Below are 17,986 nucleotides of genomic sequence, written 5' to 3' on the forward strand. Positions count from 1 at the left end.
AAAAGGCAGGCATTCTTTTCCATCTGAAATGTTTGACAGATTTAACAGCTTTCTGAAATAAAAACTGATGAAACCTCAAACAGAAAAGTCCATCTCCTGTACACGAGAGATTACATTTCAACAGGTGAGGTTTACTACTATCCCTTAGACAGATGCGGATTTCATTAATTAATTTATTTATTTGGCAGTTGTTAAAAATATAGGGATGACTACAGGTTTCCTATTGGTGCACAGTCTACCTCCTGCTGCTCTGAATGCTGAAGACTTCAGCGTGAGGCATGTTTCAGGATACAGTTGTCACAACCTGAATGCAATTTCAAGTCCTGTTACCAACTAGACCAACACTTTACTGATATTTTGACCTGTATTTCTGACACGGTTAAAGTGAACCAAACTGACAAGCAACTGAAAATTCAGGCAGCTGCAGACACATGCACAAAAAGAGATATGGGAAATATTTTAACACAATGGCTTGAATAGTTGAACAGAATAGTATTTTTTTCTAATAGCTAATAGTTATATACTAGAAAGCTATAACACACTTTTTATAGTGATAGTAAATTCATAAAATGTTGTATCAAGGAATCAACTACAGTGAGACAAAACATAGGAAGCTCACTCCCTGGTACAAAGGCAGCAAACCAAAATAACTTGCATTCCAATGCACTTACTACAGGAAGAGAACTAACTGCATATAGGACAGAATCCAATGCCCATTCAAGTCGATGGGAGTCTTTCCATTGACTCAAGGGGACATTGGTTTGGGCCCGTATTACAAAGAAGAGCTTTTCAAATGTTACTGTGTACTGGGTGCATGTTTCTATATATACACACTATGGACATAAATATACTTTTATAAACAGAGGACCAGATCCTGCAAGCATTACTGTTGACTTCACTAAGAGTTTTTGGCTTGAACCTGCAGTGTTGAAATTAACATATACAGAAGACTTGAAGGATCAGACCCAAAGACTCATACATAACATTGCAGTCAGTATACAATGTGAAGGTATCCTACTTTCTGTGCTTTACAGTTCTAATGAAGCCAGTGAATGTATAGCTATCGTAACCAAGATGGGAATCTACAGTGAAGATATCCAAAGTTATTTTGTTTCCAGAAGTTTGAACAATATCAATAAATAAATATACAGATCTCCAACTGCATGAATCAACAACAGGGTCAGGCTGATGGTAAATGTCTTTCACAACTGAAATAAGAATTTTTGTTTGGGTTTTATTTGTATTTTAAGGACAATATCGCTATATTAGGCTAAAAATAACCATTATTACTGATAGAAAAATATTTGTATATACTTTTCAGGAACTGATTCACAAAAAATCATACAATTAAGACTATTAATAAAAATACCTCAAACTGACAGGTGCTGAACACTTTCTACAAAATAATATCTTTCAATTCTTATTGACTTCAACAAAAGTAGACTGCACTTAGCACCTTAAAACAACAATAGTATTAAACTCTAGATAGATGCATAGACAGATAGATGGATAGATGGACAGACAGTCAGATCTTCTATTTTAGTGGTATCTGGGCATCTTGAAACAATCCTATCATTTCTGGCATCTGAGCAACTTACAAATTGATTTCAATGAACACATAAAATTCTGTATTTCTCACCTTCCATCCATTAGTCAGCAGAAATATTTGTTTTCTTTGTTGTTGTGTTTTTATTGTCTTTGTTGCTGTTTGTAGGTGCTATCCAAAACCTGCTCCCATTGAAGTCAATAAAGGTGATAGACAAACAGATTGATTTCTGCACTGTGTTTGATTGAATTCAAAATGGATTAATCTGGAATTCAGTCAAGCCCACATTTATTTTACTCAGCATTAATTTATATTTTGGATATTTTATATCAACATCACCTATTCCCCGACACAGTAGTTTTTTGTAAAAACAAAAATACCAGACAAGATCCTCAGATTGGGTAAATCAGCAGAGTTTCATTTACTTCAGTAGATTTATGCTGATTTACCTCAACTGAAGATTTGGCCTCAATTTTTTAATTCTTACTATTAACTGTGTATGTAAATGAGTGCTCATTGCGTTCTTCCTGTAGGCAGAGCATGCACATTCTAATTAAAACAATACTACAACAGTGACATAGAGATTTTACTAATGCAAAATATAGTGTGGTATTTTGCAAAATGTAACATGATTACAAAGAGACTTCACAGTAAACTACAGCAACTGCATGGCAACTTGAAATAATGCTAGATAATCTCCTGACAAAGGGTGAACAATTCAAGTTTCACTTTTCATGTGGTATGATAGCAGAAACACTACAAAGATACACAGAGGTTTTATAACAACTTTTCATTCTTGCTAACCTTGCTAACTGTTGAAATAGAAAATAAAAGGGGAAATTATAGGCACGATCTTTGTAGGTGAACCTGCTAGCATTTAGACACCTAATTACCTAAATATGCCTACAAATCAGATAATCGAACAACTGAATGTATTTTCACTCACAATTCATTGTGCTCCCAAAACCATAGGTTAGACTGAGGCTGCTTTAAAAATGTGGAGATAACTGACAAAATGGGCCAAATTCTTCCATGATTTACACCCTGTGCAATTTTTTTAATGAGGACAATATGAAGTAGACATAAAGAGATAATGGGCCTTATGTTTATCTGACTTACATCCATGCAGTGTGAGCCTAGTCTGCACACAGTTTTTGTACCAGTAATCTATTTTGGTTAGAGGTATGTTTTTTTGTTTTTTGTTTTTTTTAACCAAAATAGTTATACTGGTACAGGACACAGTTATATCACTATAAAGGTGCCTTATCCCAATTTATCTTATTCCCCTTCGCATACAGAAATTATACTGCTTTAATGCATATTTATAATGATATAACTGCATCCACAATAAGAGGGTCATACCACTCAAACTATAACGGTATTGTTAACATACTACAACTTGTGTGTGTAGACAAGCCCTTAAGGTCACAATTCTGTAAGATGCTAAATCTTAAGCAAGCTTAAGCCCTGTTAGGACTAGTCATATGCTTTAACTGAGACCAATCTTAAGTTTCTTGCTGATTGGAATCCTGGCTAGAGAAAAATATTGGCCCTTTATGTCTTCATGTTGATTTCTAACAGAAATATGCCAATGACTATAGATATGGGGTAAATTCCTCCATGATTTACATCCTCCTGGATAATACCCTTCTTGTTAATGGGATTGAGTGGGATGTAAATCAGAGAAAACTTGTCTCCAGTGATATATCTGGCATATACGATTTTATAGATCATCTACCACAGGCTGTGAATTAAAAGGAAAAACCAAGGCTGCAGCAGGGAATGTTGATGATTTAGTTTCACTTTTTCCCTCTGTGATTGTATTGAATCAACACCTATGCTAAAGGAAGTACCAGAGAGAGCTGCACTTCAGAAGTGAATGAATAAATAAAGGTTTCAAATGATTTTAGAATCTATTTAGATGGAAGGTGCTACGTAAATCCAAATATTATCTGTGGCTATTGCTAGATTTTTCAGAACATACTGCTTTCTGACTGGTACATTATATTCAGTATGTTGAATACCAGATAGGTCAAATGAGGCCCACAGTAAGCAGGCACAATGAGACTGAACTGAGAAGGCAATTTAATAAATGAGAGCTGTATATATACGTGTGTGAGAGTGGGTATATGTTTGGATAGATATACTGATATATGTGAGTGTGTGTGCAAATATATGTATATATGAAATATGTGTCAGTATATTACATGCTTGATATATGGATAAACAACTCTAATATGAAAATATATAGTATAGCATCCATGGAGCAATGTTACCTATTATTTAGCATTCCCTCAGATTAAATTTTGTATGTGTTTGTTTTCTGCCCCAATATGAACTTCTGCATAATCCACACAGGTAAACTGTGTACTTAAAGAGTTGTCAAATGTAAATGGGTCACTGTTTTCATATCTTTAACATCTGTTGTTTATATCCAAGAAAGCACACCAGGGGCAAGAAAATTAATTCCCCAATTGCTGTCAACTGAGTTAGGGAACAGCAATAAACAGCTTACTGTAAAGCCTCTAGCTACAATAAAATCGCTGTCAATAAAGTGTGGCTGATATGGTTTTGCTAGAAGAATAGATTCTTTGGAAATGAAAATCTGAAATGGTAACTAGAAAGATCCCTTCTTGTCCCTAAACACAAAAGAATAGTATCACAAAACTCCAATAGCATTAAACTCTTAGGATCCTATTCTCTCTACTGTGTGTGATGTGATTCTTATTAGCATTTACGAAAGTTAGGCATTGCACATCCAGGTGAGAACAGACTGCAGTGATTCAGACAAAAACTCTCTGCATGGAAAACCGATTTAAAGAGAAAGGAAGCTTGCTAGGCTTTTAACGTATGTAACTGTATACACAAAATGTTCCTTATTATAGCTTAGCATTTACAGTGCCACAATTGAAAACAGTATTATTGCTTAGGGTTATGTTCAGATTTCCATTATAACCATGAGTTTTCACATGCTCTTAACTGCTGAAAAACTCTCCCTTTCAGCAGAAATTTTCCATGCTTAGTCTCAAATCAAAGATAAATTTCTTTAGCCATTTGAGCAAAATGTGTTATCCTATTTTTGAGCTATGCAAAGGTGGAAAAACATACTGTACTTTTTCAGCATTTCCAGTTTTTTTAAGACATACATAACTCAAAAACAGCTGTATTTTATATGCTGAAGTCCTCTCAGTGGCTAGTCCTCACTATGAACTAATGTCCAGGCTAACATGTAAAAATAAAATAACCATAAGCATAAATACTTGAAACAATGAAATTATAGTTGATAGAAAATGCAACTTTGTGCATCTGCAGTAAAAAATTGCCACTAAGAACAATATTATTTATGGGACTATGGAATGCTAAGAATACATAATGGTAATCTTTACAAATTCTGAAAAATTATGAAAAATTCTGTACTGCTATTTCACTGTGGATTACCACAGTTGCGCACACTTTCAATTTTGCAACTGTGGAAGAACACATTAGATGCATTAATGTTTTAATCTTTTTTTTCTTTAAAAAATAGAGAAACTGAATACAAAAGCTTCAGGTTACAATTTTAAACACACCAAAGTCAAAAATTGCCAAAAATTACATTTGACAGAGCAAGCTTAAGTGATCTTCACTCATATTACTGAGCCTTCATTCTTCATATTCACTCCATACTCAGGCAAAACTCCCATTGACTGAATAAGGAACAAAGAATTGGCCCCACAGAATATATTGCATTACTGTTATGCAGTTAAATATATACCTGAATATGCAATATGAGTAATGTGTAAGTTAAGTTTACTATTAGAACCTTAAATTTTTGTATTTTCTGTCTTCTGAGTGCTTGAAAATTTAGGGTCAAAGTCAGCGCTTGTTTACCTTGATTGAATTCAGTGGAATTGTACACATTTCCGAACGGGTTTAATTTTGGCCCAGATACAGAAAAGTACTTAAGCATGTACTGTAGTCCATCCCTACTTAGGACAATGTTTAAGCAGATGACTACCTCTGATCCTGTGCTTACATCCATTGACTTCAATGGGATATATGTATGCACTTTAAGTTAAGCACACACTTAAGTGCTATTCTGAATAGGAATGCTTTCATGAATTGAAGTCTTTGCTCGTAACTTTCAATGTGACATTAATGTAAGGTTTTTAGGCCTATGTTACTGCAGTTTTACAGTGGTTTAACTCCTTCCAAATTTGTTAAAACAGAGTTACATTAGTGTAAAATTGGAATAAAGTGTGGTGATTTGACTTTCATTGTCTATCATTTCACTATTTATCCTGTTGCTAAAATTATGGCACTGAGTAGGGTTTTTATAAAAGAAAACTTTTCACACACAAGAATGCAACATGCTGTCTTCTGCTGTATTTTGTATTTAGTTGTTTGATGCATTGGCTCAATATTTTGGATAATGTTTTTGTTCAGTTGAATACTGAAATGAACACTGATGGAACACCCTGCATAGATTTCAGTATTATTCATGAGTCATATTAGTGACTACAGAATCTGAGCAACAAGAGCTGACAGTGGGTAACATTCTTTTCATGTTCCTAATTATGTTAATTAGCTCTGAAAAGACACTCCCAAGTTCAAGTTTCAGAAGTGCTCTGCTCAGAGCAGCTACCAGGTGTTCTGCATCATAGGCACTTGGGGAGGGCTTTGGTTTTTATACTGGGCACTTTTTGAAACACCAACCAGCATAATTCAAAGTGGTGTACAGAAGTTTAGACAAGCAATTCCCATTGGATTTAATGGCAATCACATAGCCAAAGCCCAACAAAGTATTCTGAAAATGTAGGAGTCCTGAAAGATTTTATCATGGGATCCAGTCTTAGCAGATGACTTAAAGTCAATAGGAGTTTTGCCTGATTTTAGTTTATCAGCAGTACCTAATGCTATGTATATGTGTTTTCATCATGGATAATAATCTTAAATAACATTTTTAATGGAAAATATATCATGATAACATTTCTCAGGTAAGTATTCCCCTAACCTTCTCCCTTTTTTATTCCAACATTCTCTGCAACATTTCATGGACCCTTTCCAAATTACAGAAATAAATACTTTCTGCAAAAGATGCAGGTGACCACTCTGCTACAGCTTTTTAGCATAAAATACAGAAATCTTCAATTGTAAATGCAAGAAAACAGTACAATGGCACAGAATTAAACACTTTGTCACAAAGGACTTTAAAAAATGCATTTCAGATCTTACATTATTTTCACCTAACATTCTATAAGAAAGATTTTATTTAAAATTTTATATTCTACTTTAAGGACATACTCTATATCAACAAGGCTTTAAAAAACCCCAACAACCCATACCTATGAAACTATATTCAATTTCTGCATCATCACAGGGAACAGTAGCAAAGATACATCCTAACTCTAGAGATCATAGATAGAGAAACACCAGACTGCTAACTCATGCTGCCACTGTTGGCTGAACTCAACCATCAGAAAATGTTGTAAGGTCAAAACCCTTAGTTCCTGTAATACTGATCAACTGGAAAATCTATTTTAAAAAATCAGGCTTATGAATGGAAAAGCTCAATTATAATAATTGTTTATATCAAAAGAACAATAAAATATAGTTGCATTTTCAGTCCCATGTAGCATTATACCTCTTCTATAGTCTGATTCAAAATCCATGGAAGTCAATGAGAATCTTTCCATTGCCTACAACAGGATTTGAATCAGGTCCATAATACAAGAATATGAGTATACTGACTGGTATTATTACTAAAACTCAAGCAATATTTGTTTAATGTAAAGAACAAAAAAGAAGGTGAAAATGTTGCCTGTAGGTTTTCTGCCCACATTCAGCATCACTGTTCAGTGCTGACATTCTGTCAGGTAAATCATTTTAGTGAACTTTATATCCTTTAACGTCTTTGGGAGGCTGAAGGGGATTAAGAGTGATTCTTTTAACAGAACGTTGGAAGTTAATTTAAGTTAAATTAACAGCACCTCTGAACACCAAAGAAGGAGGTTTTCAAATTTTGTAACTAAAATGGGGGAAGAGTGTATTCCCTCATCTGAACAACCACAGATTACCCAGAGCGCTCTGCACTGGAGGTTTTTAAATCAGCATTTAAAAAAAAATGCTGACAGGAGTGCTACTGTAGTGCATAAAACATTCTGAGAGTTTACCGGGCTTTATAGTCCTTGGAAAAGATAGATTTTTGTGTGGAGAGTTTTCTAAGTGTTTCTTCAGTGTCTCATTTCAAGTCTATTGAGGATTTTTGGAGTAGTTACCTAGACAGCAGATGCCTTGTAAGTGCCTGTTTTAAACAAGGTGTCTTGTTAATATGGCACCTTACAGACACCCAAAAGTCAAGACATGGTTTTGGGAACATCACATTCATCTTAGATAAGGCTAAGGGAAGTACTTGGTCCTAAATTTGCAACTGACAAAATCTTTTTTGCAAAGGCAAGGTTAAATGTTCCTTGCCTGCTGTTCTAAAATTCATACTTTGTGGACCCCTAATAAATTCAGACAAATCACCATATATTGAAGATTACAATGCCTACAGTAATATGAAGTTGATTGCTAAACCCTAGAAAGTTGGTGCAGTGAAAGCTAAGCACTAAGAAGCTGCTTTGCAAACCCGTAAATTTAACTACTGGTTGCTCCAGTGCAACTATGATTAAACAAAAGGTTTCTTTGGCTGTAGTACTACTTTGATCCTCCCTCCCCCATTTCCTATCTACTGCAGGATTGGCACCTGGCCAGCACAAGCGACACAGTACCTTAGTGCCATCTACAGGCTATATTGACATTCTAATTTAGTGGCAAAAGACAAGCATCAATGAAATAAATTAGACAGCGCTGCATTTAAATCTTTATTAGCAAGGAATTATTAGACCTAAGAAAAACTAATGCTGGATTTGGTTGAAATATGAGTTTATCAGCCTCCTAATCCCTCTTCATATGGCATATTTCACAGTTTAAAATGAGTTATGACAGATCACTTATGCATAACTACGATGAGAAAATATGTACAATGGGCTGATTTTTTTCTGCATAATTAAGTTGTATTTAGAGCGAATGCATTCCTTTTGAAAGTATACTTTGGCCATTTTTGAAAATATGCAAAAAACTTTCTGTTAGACCCCTACTATACTCTAGAACAACAAAATAATTAAAAATCAAAACAGAGGAAGACTTCCTTATGGCTTAGTTATATCCTACCAACAAACCATATGCTTCACAGCTGAAGTTCCTTGGAAAGTCTGCTATCTTTGTAAGTGAAAAAATAAGAACCCCTTTAACAACAGTAACTTAACAATATTCCAAATTAATTTGAAATATAAAAGACACTCAAACCAGCCTCACTTGAAATTTAAAAGTGAATTTACATATCCCCAAAGTAACACATTAATCCTGAAACAGTCAAATTTTCTCTTTCAGTGGAATTTGGCGTATTAGAAAACACAGTTTTTTCTTCTTCAGTAACCTTTACACTGGGACACTCTTGGGAAAACAATTTGACTTTTAACAATGTATTTCCATTTTTGATCTGTTGTTTATGCAACACAGATATGTGAGTGTGTGTGTGTGTGTGTGTTTGCGTGCGTGTGTACATGTGCACATGTAGTTCTGTTTAATAATCAGTGACTCTTAAAACTGTGAAATATCAGAGGCATTTTACAAGTCCCCAGACAGATGGTAAAGTGGTCGTTTTTTTCTCTCTCCATATTATAACCAAGCTAAAAGTAGACCTAAACAAAAGACATACTGGCACTTTAATACTGGTTGATTGGGCACTTGTATGCAGTACTTATAGACCAGTAAAAGTGCTCATTTACCTGTCTGGTGTGTAAGGGGCCCTTTGTCTTGAAGCCTCCTTGGGAACTGCACTCTGAGGCACTGAAGTGATCTGAACTAGTGGAAGAGCGTTTGGAAAGGGTGTCACAACCACCAACAAAGGTGTTGTCCAACGGAAGTTCCTGAATCACATGATGCTTTTTCACTGATACTGGAGTGTCAGGTTTAAGATGAAAAGCAGACTGTGGAGAGGCAGATTTGTAATGCTTAGCAAGATCAGGACTGTTAGGCTTAAAGGTTGTTGGTGGTGCTGTACCCCAGTCAAATCTTCCTATACTTTGCTCCTCCAGCTCAGCTGGAAGGCTTATTGTCCCGTTGATAGGTTCATGGACAGCATCATCAGGTTTCGACTCCTCAATGGTAACAAAATTCAAAAGAGAACTTTTAGGAGACTTCCTTTTCTTCCTTTTCTTTTTCTTGTTCTGTTTGTTCTCCTGATTGGGAGACATCCATTCAGCACCTTGCTTGCTCCTTTGTGCCGCTTTGAACCTAGATGCATGTCGACAGCGAACCAGAACCGTGACAAATATCACCACTATCACAACCATAGCACCTGCCACTATAGCAATCATGATAGTAAGATAGTCCTCATTTTGATAGGGTTGGCTACTGTCCCCTATGTTCCGGTCTAAGGGTGTTTCCATAGTCCTACGTATCAAGTCATAAATATAAGAGGCATTTCCAGCAGTGTCATTTACATACAAAAATACAAGCACAAGAGTATGCAAGGATTTAGGATAACCCAAGTCACTTATGTTGACCACTAAACGATGCAGCCCCACGTCAGTAAGAGCTGGTTTTTCTTCCAGAGTAATATTACCTGTCACTGGATCAATACGAAATAAACCTTTGTTATTTCCACTTACAATTGTATATTTAAGTTCAGCATTCATTCCAGTGTCTATATCCACAGCAAATACTTCTGCTACGACAGAGCCTGGGATTGCTGAGAGTGGCACCAACTTAAAAGAAGTATTAGAAGGTGGGTAGATGACAACTGGGCTGTTATCATTAACATCCATGACATTTATTGTTACTTTCGCTGTAGAAGAGCGAGGAGGTTGTCCTCCATCAATGGCCTTGACATCAAAGGTGTACGAGCTCTGCTGTTCTCGATCAAAAGAAACATTGGACTTTATAACTCCAGAGTAAGGATCCAGCACAAAGTTCTCATTATCATTCAGGATGGAAAGGGTTACTGCTTTATTTTCCCCTGCATCTGCATCGGTCACTGTGATCACTCCCACAGTGCTATACTTTGGTAAGTTCTCAGATACAAAAAACTGAAAGTGATTATGAGTAAATTTGGGACTGTTGTCATTTTCATCCAATACAGTAACAATTACAGCCGCTTGACTCTGCAGAGGAGGGGTGCCGTTGTCCCTTGCTGTTACAGTGAAAATGAAACGTTCTTGCTCTTCTCTGTCAAAAACTCTGGAGGCTGTCAAAACTCCCGTCTTTCGATCCAGATCGAAAAAGGAGGCATTAGGGCCAAGCTGATAAACAATGTCTGCATTTTTCCCACTGTCTTCATCTGTGGCACTAATAGTTGTTAAGTATAGACCACGACGGTTGTTTTCAGAAACTGACAGCTCAATTACAGGCTGGCTGAAAATTGGAGGGTTGTCATTTTCATCCTCCAGTTTAACTCTTACCAGGGCAGTCTGGTTCAAACTGGGCTTGCCAGAATCAGAGGCAACAATTTTAAAGCTGAATTCTTTGGTGCCCTCATAGTCCAACAAGGAAGAGGTCTCTAACAAATACTGGTTGTCATAAACTGCCTTCAAGTGAAATGGGACCTCTCTCTCAATGAAACAGATCACTTTGCCATTCACATCAGTGTCCTTATCTGAAACTGTAATTAGGGCAATCTTTGTATTGACAGGATCTTTCTCAGATAAGTATACTGTGCCATTGATGGGACTTATAATGTACCTGAGATCTATGTTAGGAGGGTTATCGTTTACATCAGTGACATTGATGGTAACAGTTGCCCGAGCAGGAGTAGAGCTACCGTCACTGGCCAGCACTGTCACTTTGTGAATAGCAGTCTCTTCTCGATCTAAGGACCTCTGAACTGTAATCAGCCCTGTTGTGTTATTTAAAGCAAAGAGCCTTTTGGTTGCAGGGGCAACTTGGGCACCAAAAATATATCTGATTTCTGCATTGCTTCCTACATCTGCATCTGTAGCATGAAGCTGAATTACAGAGGTGCCTACTGGGGCATTCTCTGGTATGTGAACCTCCACCTGACTCTCTTTAAAAACTGGTCTGTTATCATTGACATCACTTACTGTGACTTGCAGTATGGCTGTGCTGGATTTCTGAGGGGTTCCTCCATCCTCTACTTTGATTTTCATCACATAGGTGTCCTTCTGCTCTCTATCCAAGTTTTGCTGTACGATCAGTTGAGGCCATTTCTCTCCTTCCGGAGTTTCAACAATATCCAGTCCAAAGACACTCTGCCCATTTAACAATTCATAGTGCTGGACACCATTGAAACCTGTGTCGGGATCAGTTGCTGATGGAATTGGAAAGCGGCTGTTGATCAAGGTGTTTTCAGGTATGGAAATATTGATGACAGGAGATGGAAACATAGGTGCATTGTCATTGGTATCTTTTACAATGATTTTTATTTTGATCAGCCTAAAAAAGTCATTGGGGAGAATCACCACTTCAAGTTCAAAAAAACACTCATTTTCTTCAGCATAGGAGGCTCCAGCACAGAGTTTTTCTCTGTCTATTCTATTAGAGGTGGTGAAGATTTCCCCAGTGGTGCTGGACACTTTGACCAAAGGGGCATCCCCTGCTTTAGAAACCAGTCTGTAGACGAGGCTGGCGCTGGTCCCTGTGGCAGCATTGATGTGAGAAATGTTCAGATCCTTTGGTATGTTTCCTATGGGTACATTTTCAGGCAGCTCCTCTCTAATAGTGTAAATAAGTTCTTGAGCTATAGCTGAATCCAGCCTTAAACAGGCAATCAGAGCAGCCAACAGGTAAAAATCCCTCAGGTCCATGATAATGTGTTTATTCTCTTTTTCTGGATTTTAGGATTTAAAGGTTTCCACAGAGGAATGGTGCACGATTTGCAAGAGGAGGCGTGCATGGACTGCAGGATGCATTACATCTCATTTCTTATTTGGAGACAGCAACTGTCAACACAATCACACAGACGAGCATTATTGTTTCACAAAAAAAACAAAACAAATCCACAACCACCAAGAACTACTACTCATGTTTGCAATGCACACTTGCACACAGTACATATCCCTGCTTCTCCCTTTTACAACCAATCCCGGACGAATGCACCAATATCCCGTTAACTGCACATACCGAGAATGGAATTAACTACTTGCCGTACTAAAGGCAGCTACAGTTTTGACACGTACTTTCCAAATCATCTGTTAGCACTGGTGTAATAATCAGTAATGTGCATTCCCCCCTCCACCCAGGCATTTGGTGCCAGTGAAAAACCTTGCCGTACTTCTCTAGGATTCTGTGCTAACTGCAATGTCAGCTGCCAAACGTAATTTGTTGTTTCCTTCCGTGCATTGGTTTTTTTTTTTTTTTTTTTTGGCTAACCAGATTTTTCTTTCCTCCTGGTGCCTTGCATCCCCCACTATTGCTATAGTACTGGGAAATAAACACCCGGACATGCTGCTGCAGCAGCAGTCGTCACTGGCTACTTCACATCCCTATTAACTAAAGAGACAATAACAGGACTCTCAGTTTCTTACACAGTAAGCTCGGTGTCTCGTCTCCAGATGTTGGCTACTTCACCTTATGTTTAATAACGTTAAACTTTATTTGATTTTTAAAACATTCTAAATCAGAGGGATTGGGGATTCAAAATGCAACTTAGAAGCAACCTAAATGTTTGCAAAGAACATGCAGGAAAAAATATGTTCTGATCACAGGAGGAGGGGAAAAGGTGCAGTCTTTTACCACTGACACTGATCTCCCTTCGGGATGTTATTAGCGGCTGCCACACATAAATACTGCAGACTGATAATGCAGGTTAAAAAAAAAAGGACTTCTGCCGAAATGCTCTATTAACCGCAAATTAAATGGTGCAAGGCTCCAGGCATCTACATACTTGAGTGGAACTGGTCAGCGCCTAAGCACTACATCTTATCTGCATTAAAGCTGCACGGTAGCTGATGCCTGTGATCACTTCCAGCAGAGTGATGCAGGTAGGGATGCAGAGACAGCCGAGTAGGTGAGCCTTTGCCACGAACAGCAACTGAGTCAGAAACACAGATTCTCTACCTAGATAAATATATTTAGTATTTAAAAAAAAATCAGAGACACGGTGCGTGTGTAACTTTGCACTTACACTGGTTGTGTACCTTTGCCGATCTGCGGCGGCTCAGCAAGGATCTGATCCAACACATACAGCACAAAGCATCTGCTAAACCACCAGTTTTGGAGAAATCAGCAGCAGCCAAACGCTTGCTCTTTGCGAAATGTGTTGCTTCGGGGTGGGAAATTAGCAACTCCAGAGAACAAATTCACAGTTCTGTCGTTAGTCATCCTCTCCACGTTTCATTTCTATCCGGCGACGATCCTTCTGGTGCTTAACGTGCATACACCACCACAACCAACCAGCAAGCACAAAACCCAGTGCACTTCTTTAGATCAGGGGTATTTTCCACTCTACACTGCACACATTTTCCATTCCTGTCTCCTCAGTGTAGAGAGGCAGGCATGTTAAGTCTGTAAGTTCTTATTAGAAATGTCAGAGTTGGGCTGGTTGATGCTTCTCTCTCCTTCTTTGCATCTCTGGGGTGATAGGTGCCAAAGAAAATCCTAATAGGTTATTGCTTTAGTGATGGAAGGAAGCTACAGCGCTTCCCCTGCCCTTCTCCCTCCTAGTGTCTCTTTCTTTCTCTCCTTCTCTGTGAACTGAAATTTCTTGATATAACTCTCAATAAGCCCAGAGGGAGGGTGTGAGCATTGCTAAGCCCCCCCTCCTGTGGCACCCGATTGGCCTGCAGCGGCGGGGGTGGAGGCTGGAGCGGTGCTGCCCTGGCATTGGCCGCCAGGCGCGTCGGTCGGGCAGCCGGGGCCGCGGGGAGGCGGAGCTGAGGAGGAGGAGGAGGGTGAGCGGAGCTTGCCGCCGCCGCCGCCCGGAATGGTTAATAGGTTTGCGGGCAGCGGCGGCGGCGGCGGCGGGCTGGAGCGCGAGAGACGCGGGGGGGATGGCGCGGGAGCCGGGACCTTGTGGATTCAGCCCTCGGAGCCGCTGCCGGGCGGGCGGGACTCGGGAGGAGGCTCCTGCCGCCGCTGCCTTCCAGCCGTGGGCAGGGGAGTCGGTGCATGCGCCCGGCTGCCGGCGGGACGTGGCTGTGTGCTCCTGGATCGCAATGCGGGGGAGGGGAGCGCGGCCCCAGATCACAGGGAGGGCCGGCGGCCGTGCTGCCCTGCACGGTGCTAAACTGCCCTGGGGCGGCGGGCTTCGGCTCGGCGTAGTCCCCGCTGGCTTTAGCGGCGTGTGCGCGCCCCGCGTTCGCCTGCGGGGAGCCACGCGAGGCGCCACATGCGTTTCAGCCGCGGCGTTGGAGCGGGGAGCCCCGGTCCCCAGTCACAGAGTGCGCGGGAGGGGGAGAATGAGGGGTGCTGGATGGCGTGAGCTGGTGCAGCCTTTACAGCAACCGCAGCGGGGGTGGCTTGGTTGAGAGCAGAAACCCAGTCTGTCCTGGCTGCAGCTGCTGCCTTTGGTTCTCACGGAGCAGGCTCCTTTGGTGGGGGCAGCTGCTCTTAACTGGAGGGGGAGACTTCCCCGCCCCCTAACCGTGCACCGCTCCTGCCCGATCTCCTAGCTCCGACACCGCAGGAGGCCGGTGCTGTGCTTGGTACTGCTGCTTGTGCGTCAAACTCCCCCTCTCAGAGTTGCTGGAGGGCTCTCTCCGGCTGGCATCTCTCCTCTCCTTGTATAAAATATCGCTCCCTGGCTCTCCTCAACTTGTTTCAACTTTATATTTAATACATGCCTCTTCATCTATAATTCAGATTTCTGACTCCAGCTCAGTCTCGCTTCCCATTGACTCCTGTACACCTTCCTCATTTTCCTTTCTGAAGGCTCAGAGGAGAATTTTCTAAAAAAAAATGCCCCCCCCCTTTTTTACCCCCTGCAATATTGAATGGAAAGACATTCTTCATTATTGTCTAATCAATAATAACAATAAGCTCGTCTAGCCTGTGACACATTTACTTTGTCCATCTAGCCTGCTATAATCAAATGATAACCTATTCTGCAATTAATTACCTTTAAATGTTTCACAAGAATAGGATCATAATGCATTTCTTCAACATCTGCAGCATGAATAAACTATTCTGAATATTTTTTGAAATCCCTAGCTTTTCTCAGCCTGAATTTACCTACCACATCATCTAACAACTATTAAACTTAACAAGTCAGGTTAAAATGGCCACAATAATTATGGTATTGTTTATGACCACCAAATCTATGTATATAAAAACAAGAATAGCATCAATATAAGATTTTCAGGTCCTAAAACCATAACATGAATACATACTGTGCCCATTTTAAGTTGCAGTAGAGGAGCTCATTCACCAAAATATGAATCAGCAATCCATAAAAAGTGTTAATGTTCTTATAGGATTGTCCTGGAGTCACCAGGAATTAAAGATTATGTCATGTGATGAAACCTCCAGGAATCTGTCTAACCAAAATTGGCAACCATAATAGATGAAAAGGCATTATGCCTCCATAATAACAGACCAGGAGAGGCAATATGAGGTATAAAATGATCAAGTGACCATAGCCAGTTCAGTGAAGCATGATAGCATTTTATGCTCAACAGTTCAAGATTAAAATCTTTAGTTAGCTAAGCATAATGTGAGTCAGTTTCATGTATAATGTATTGTGTGAGCCTGTGTGATACAATGTAACCAATTCCATTTAGTGCAATTTGACTATAGCTAATACAGAATAATTGGAGTCAGTTTCTAGCATGCTCCAGTTTGAGTCAAATGTGATATGGAAAAGAACTTGATACATAATAATATGAAGAGGAGACCATATAATGCGGTGGATGAATAGTTAATATGCTAGAATACAGAAGGCAGTCTAATAGGTTATAATGTGATTAGGGGCCTAAATACTCTAATACATAGACAAAAGCCTAATACATTATGAAAAAGATAGGAGACTATTAAAAACAGTATAAATAATAGTACATAGCTGAACAAATCATAACATCAAATACTATAGTTTTTCCAAAAATAAGTGTACTGGGAGGAACATTTTTTAGAAGATAAAACATGGCTCTTCAAGCAAACATTAAAATAAGGACTTTTTAGAGCCATTCTTCACATTTAAAAGGCCATATAACAATGTACTGGGCAATCCTGATTCCTGTGCCAGAATACCAGTTTTTATTAATTTTCTTTCTAGAAGATTAATAAAAGTAGTTATGACAGTTCTAACCCGTTTGATACCAGGAGTCACGATTTCACAATTTATTGTACTATACTAATGCAAACAATGTAGTCTGAAGACCTACCTTTTCCAAGAGGTTAACAAAGTCAGATTAGTTAAAGAATAGCAGCATTTTACAGCAAGTACACAAACATTAACATGACAGATTGTATTTCAAGCAAACATCTTTGGCTTTTTAACATATTCAGCTTCTGAAAAGAGCAGACATGTTTTAACTTTTTTTGACTTGTGAATGTGTTACATTTAAGTCCAGCAGCCATTAGTTTAATCGAATTTGATTATTTCTCTTCCTAACCCTTCATAGGGCTAACCTTGTGTACATGTGAAGAGCTCATTTATGAGCGCAAGATAATCAGTTCTGACTACGAGTTAAAGTCATCTCTACGCAAACAGAAAACTATTTCAGTTTAGCAATAAAGTTAAATAATTATTATTAGACGATGTGATGTGACTACAATGTGACTTTGAAATGACTGCAGTGTGATTAGAATAAAAATGTTGTGTCTGTGATGTTTCTAGAAGGAGAAAAACGTCTGTGATGCCATACCGCTGTGATATGACTCGTGTCAGAAAAAATGTGTGCATTATTAATGAATACATAGACACAGTATTTCAGGAGCAGAATGCTAGTAATTCTAATTATCTTCTTTATTAATAGCTGTATTGCTTTGTACTGTAATATGATGAAGGAATTATATACTTAATTCTTTCACAGCAAATTATTTCTAAATGTTTTAGCAGAAAGGTTACTCTTTCTTGTCAATTCCTTGACTTTTGATGCTAGGGCTACAGCCATCCTTCCTGTATTACATAATGCACACTTTTCTGTTTACTCCCATTACTTAATGTCATCAAAACCAGAATCAATTTTTGTGTGTGTGTAATACAAACTTTTTGGACACAAATATAAAACAGAGTGACAGGAAGGTTTTATCTTTACACAGCATGTGATTATTGAGACTGCAGCGTTCATGCACGCTTATATAGGAGCATCTGCACCAGTGTGACTACCAAGGGTGTTTAGACATGTGACTGTAAGGATCAGGATGTACCCCCTACCTATACAGTAGATGCCTATATTTAATTGAATGCATTGGGTTTCTGTATTTGTACATAAATACATATATATGAAAACCTAATACACC

At 38.8% G+C, this 17,986-nt stretch overlaps 1 protein-coding gene across 2 annotated transcripts in view; it reads right to left on the minus strand.

The window, feature by feature from the left end:
* The window catches only part of PCDH9 (protocadherin 9), a 904,321-nt gene extending 889,973 nt beyond the window's left edge, over nucleotides 1-14,348 (minus strand). For both annotated transcript variants that reach the window (XM_039482820.1, XM_039482826.1), the window contains exons 1-2: nucleotides 13,713-14,348; nucleotides 9,358-12,528 (exon numbers count right to left, since the gene is read on the minus strand). In XM_039482820.1, coding sequence (XP_039338754.1) covers nucleotides 9,358-12,393 — 3,036 coding nt within the window. In that variant the 5' untranslated portion in view covers nucleotides 12,394-12,528; nucleotides 13,713-14,348. The remainder of the gene's footprint in view (nucleotides 1-9,357; nucleotides 12,529-13,712) is intronic.
* Nucleotides 14,349-17,986: the final 3,638 nt, after the last annotated feature.

This window comes from Mauremys reevesii, linkage group 1 (genome assembly GCF_016161935.1).
Source record: "Mauremys reevesii isolate NIE-2019 linkage group 1, ASM1616193v1, whole genome shotgun sequence".
NCBI lineage: Eukaryota > Metazoa > Chordata > Testudines > Geoemydidae > Mauremys > Mauremys reevesii.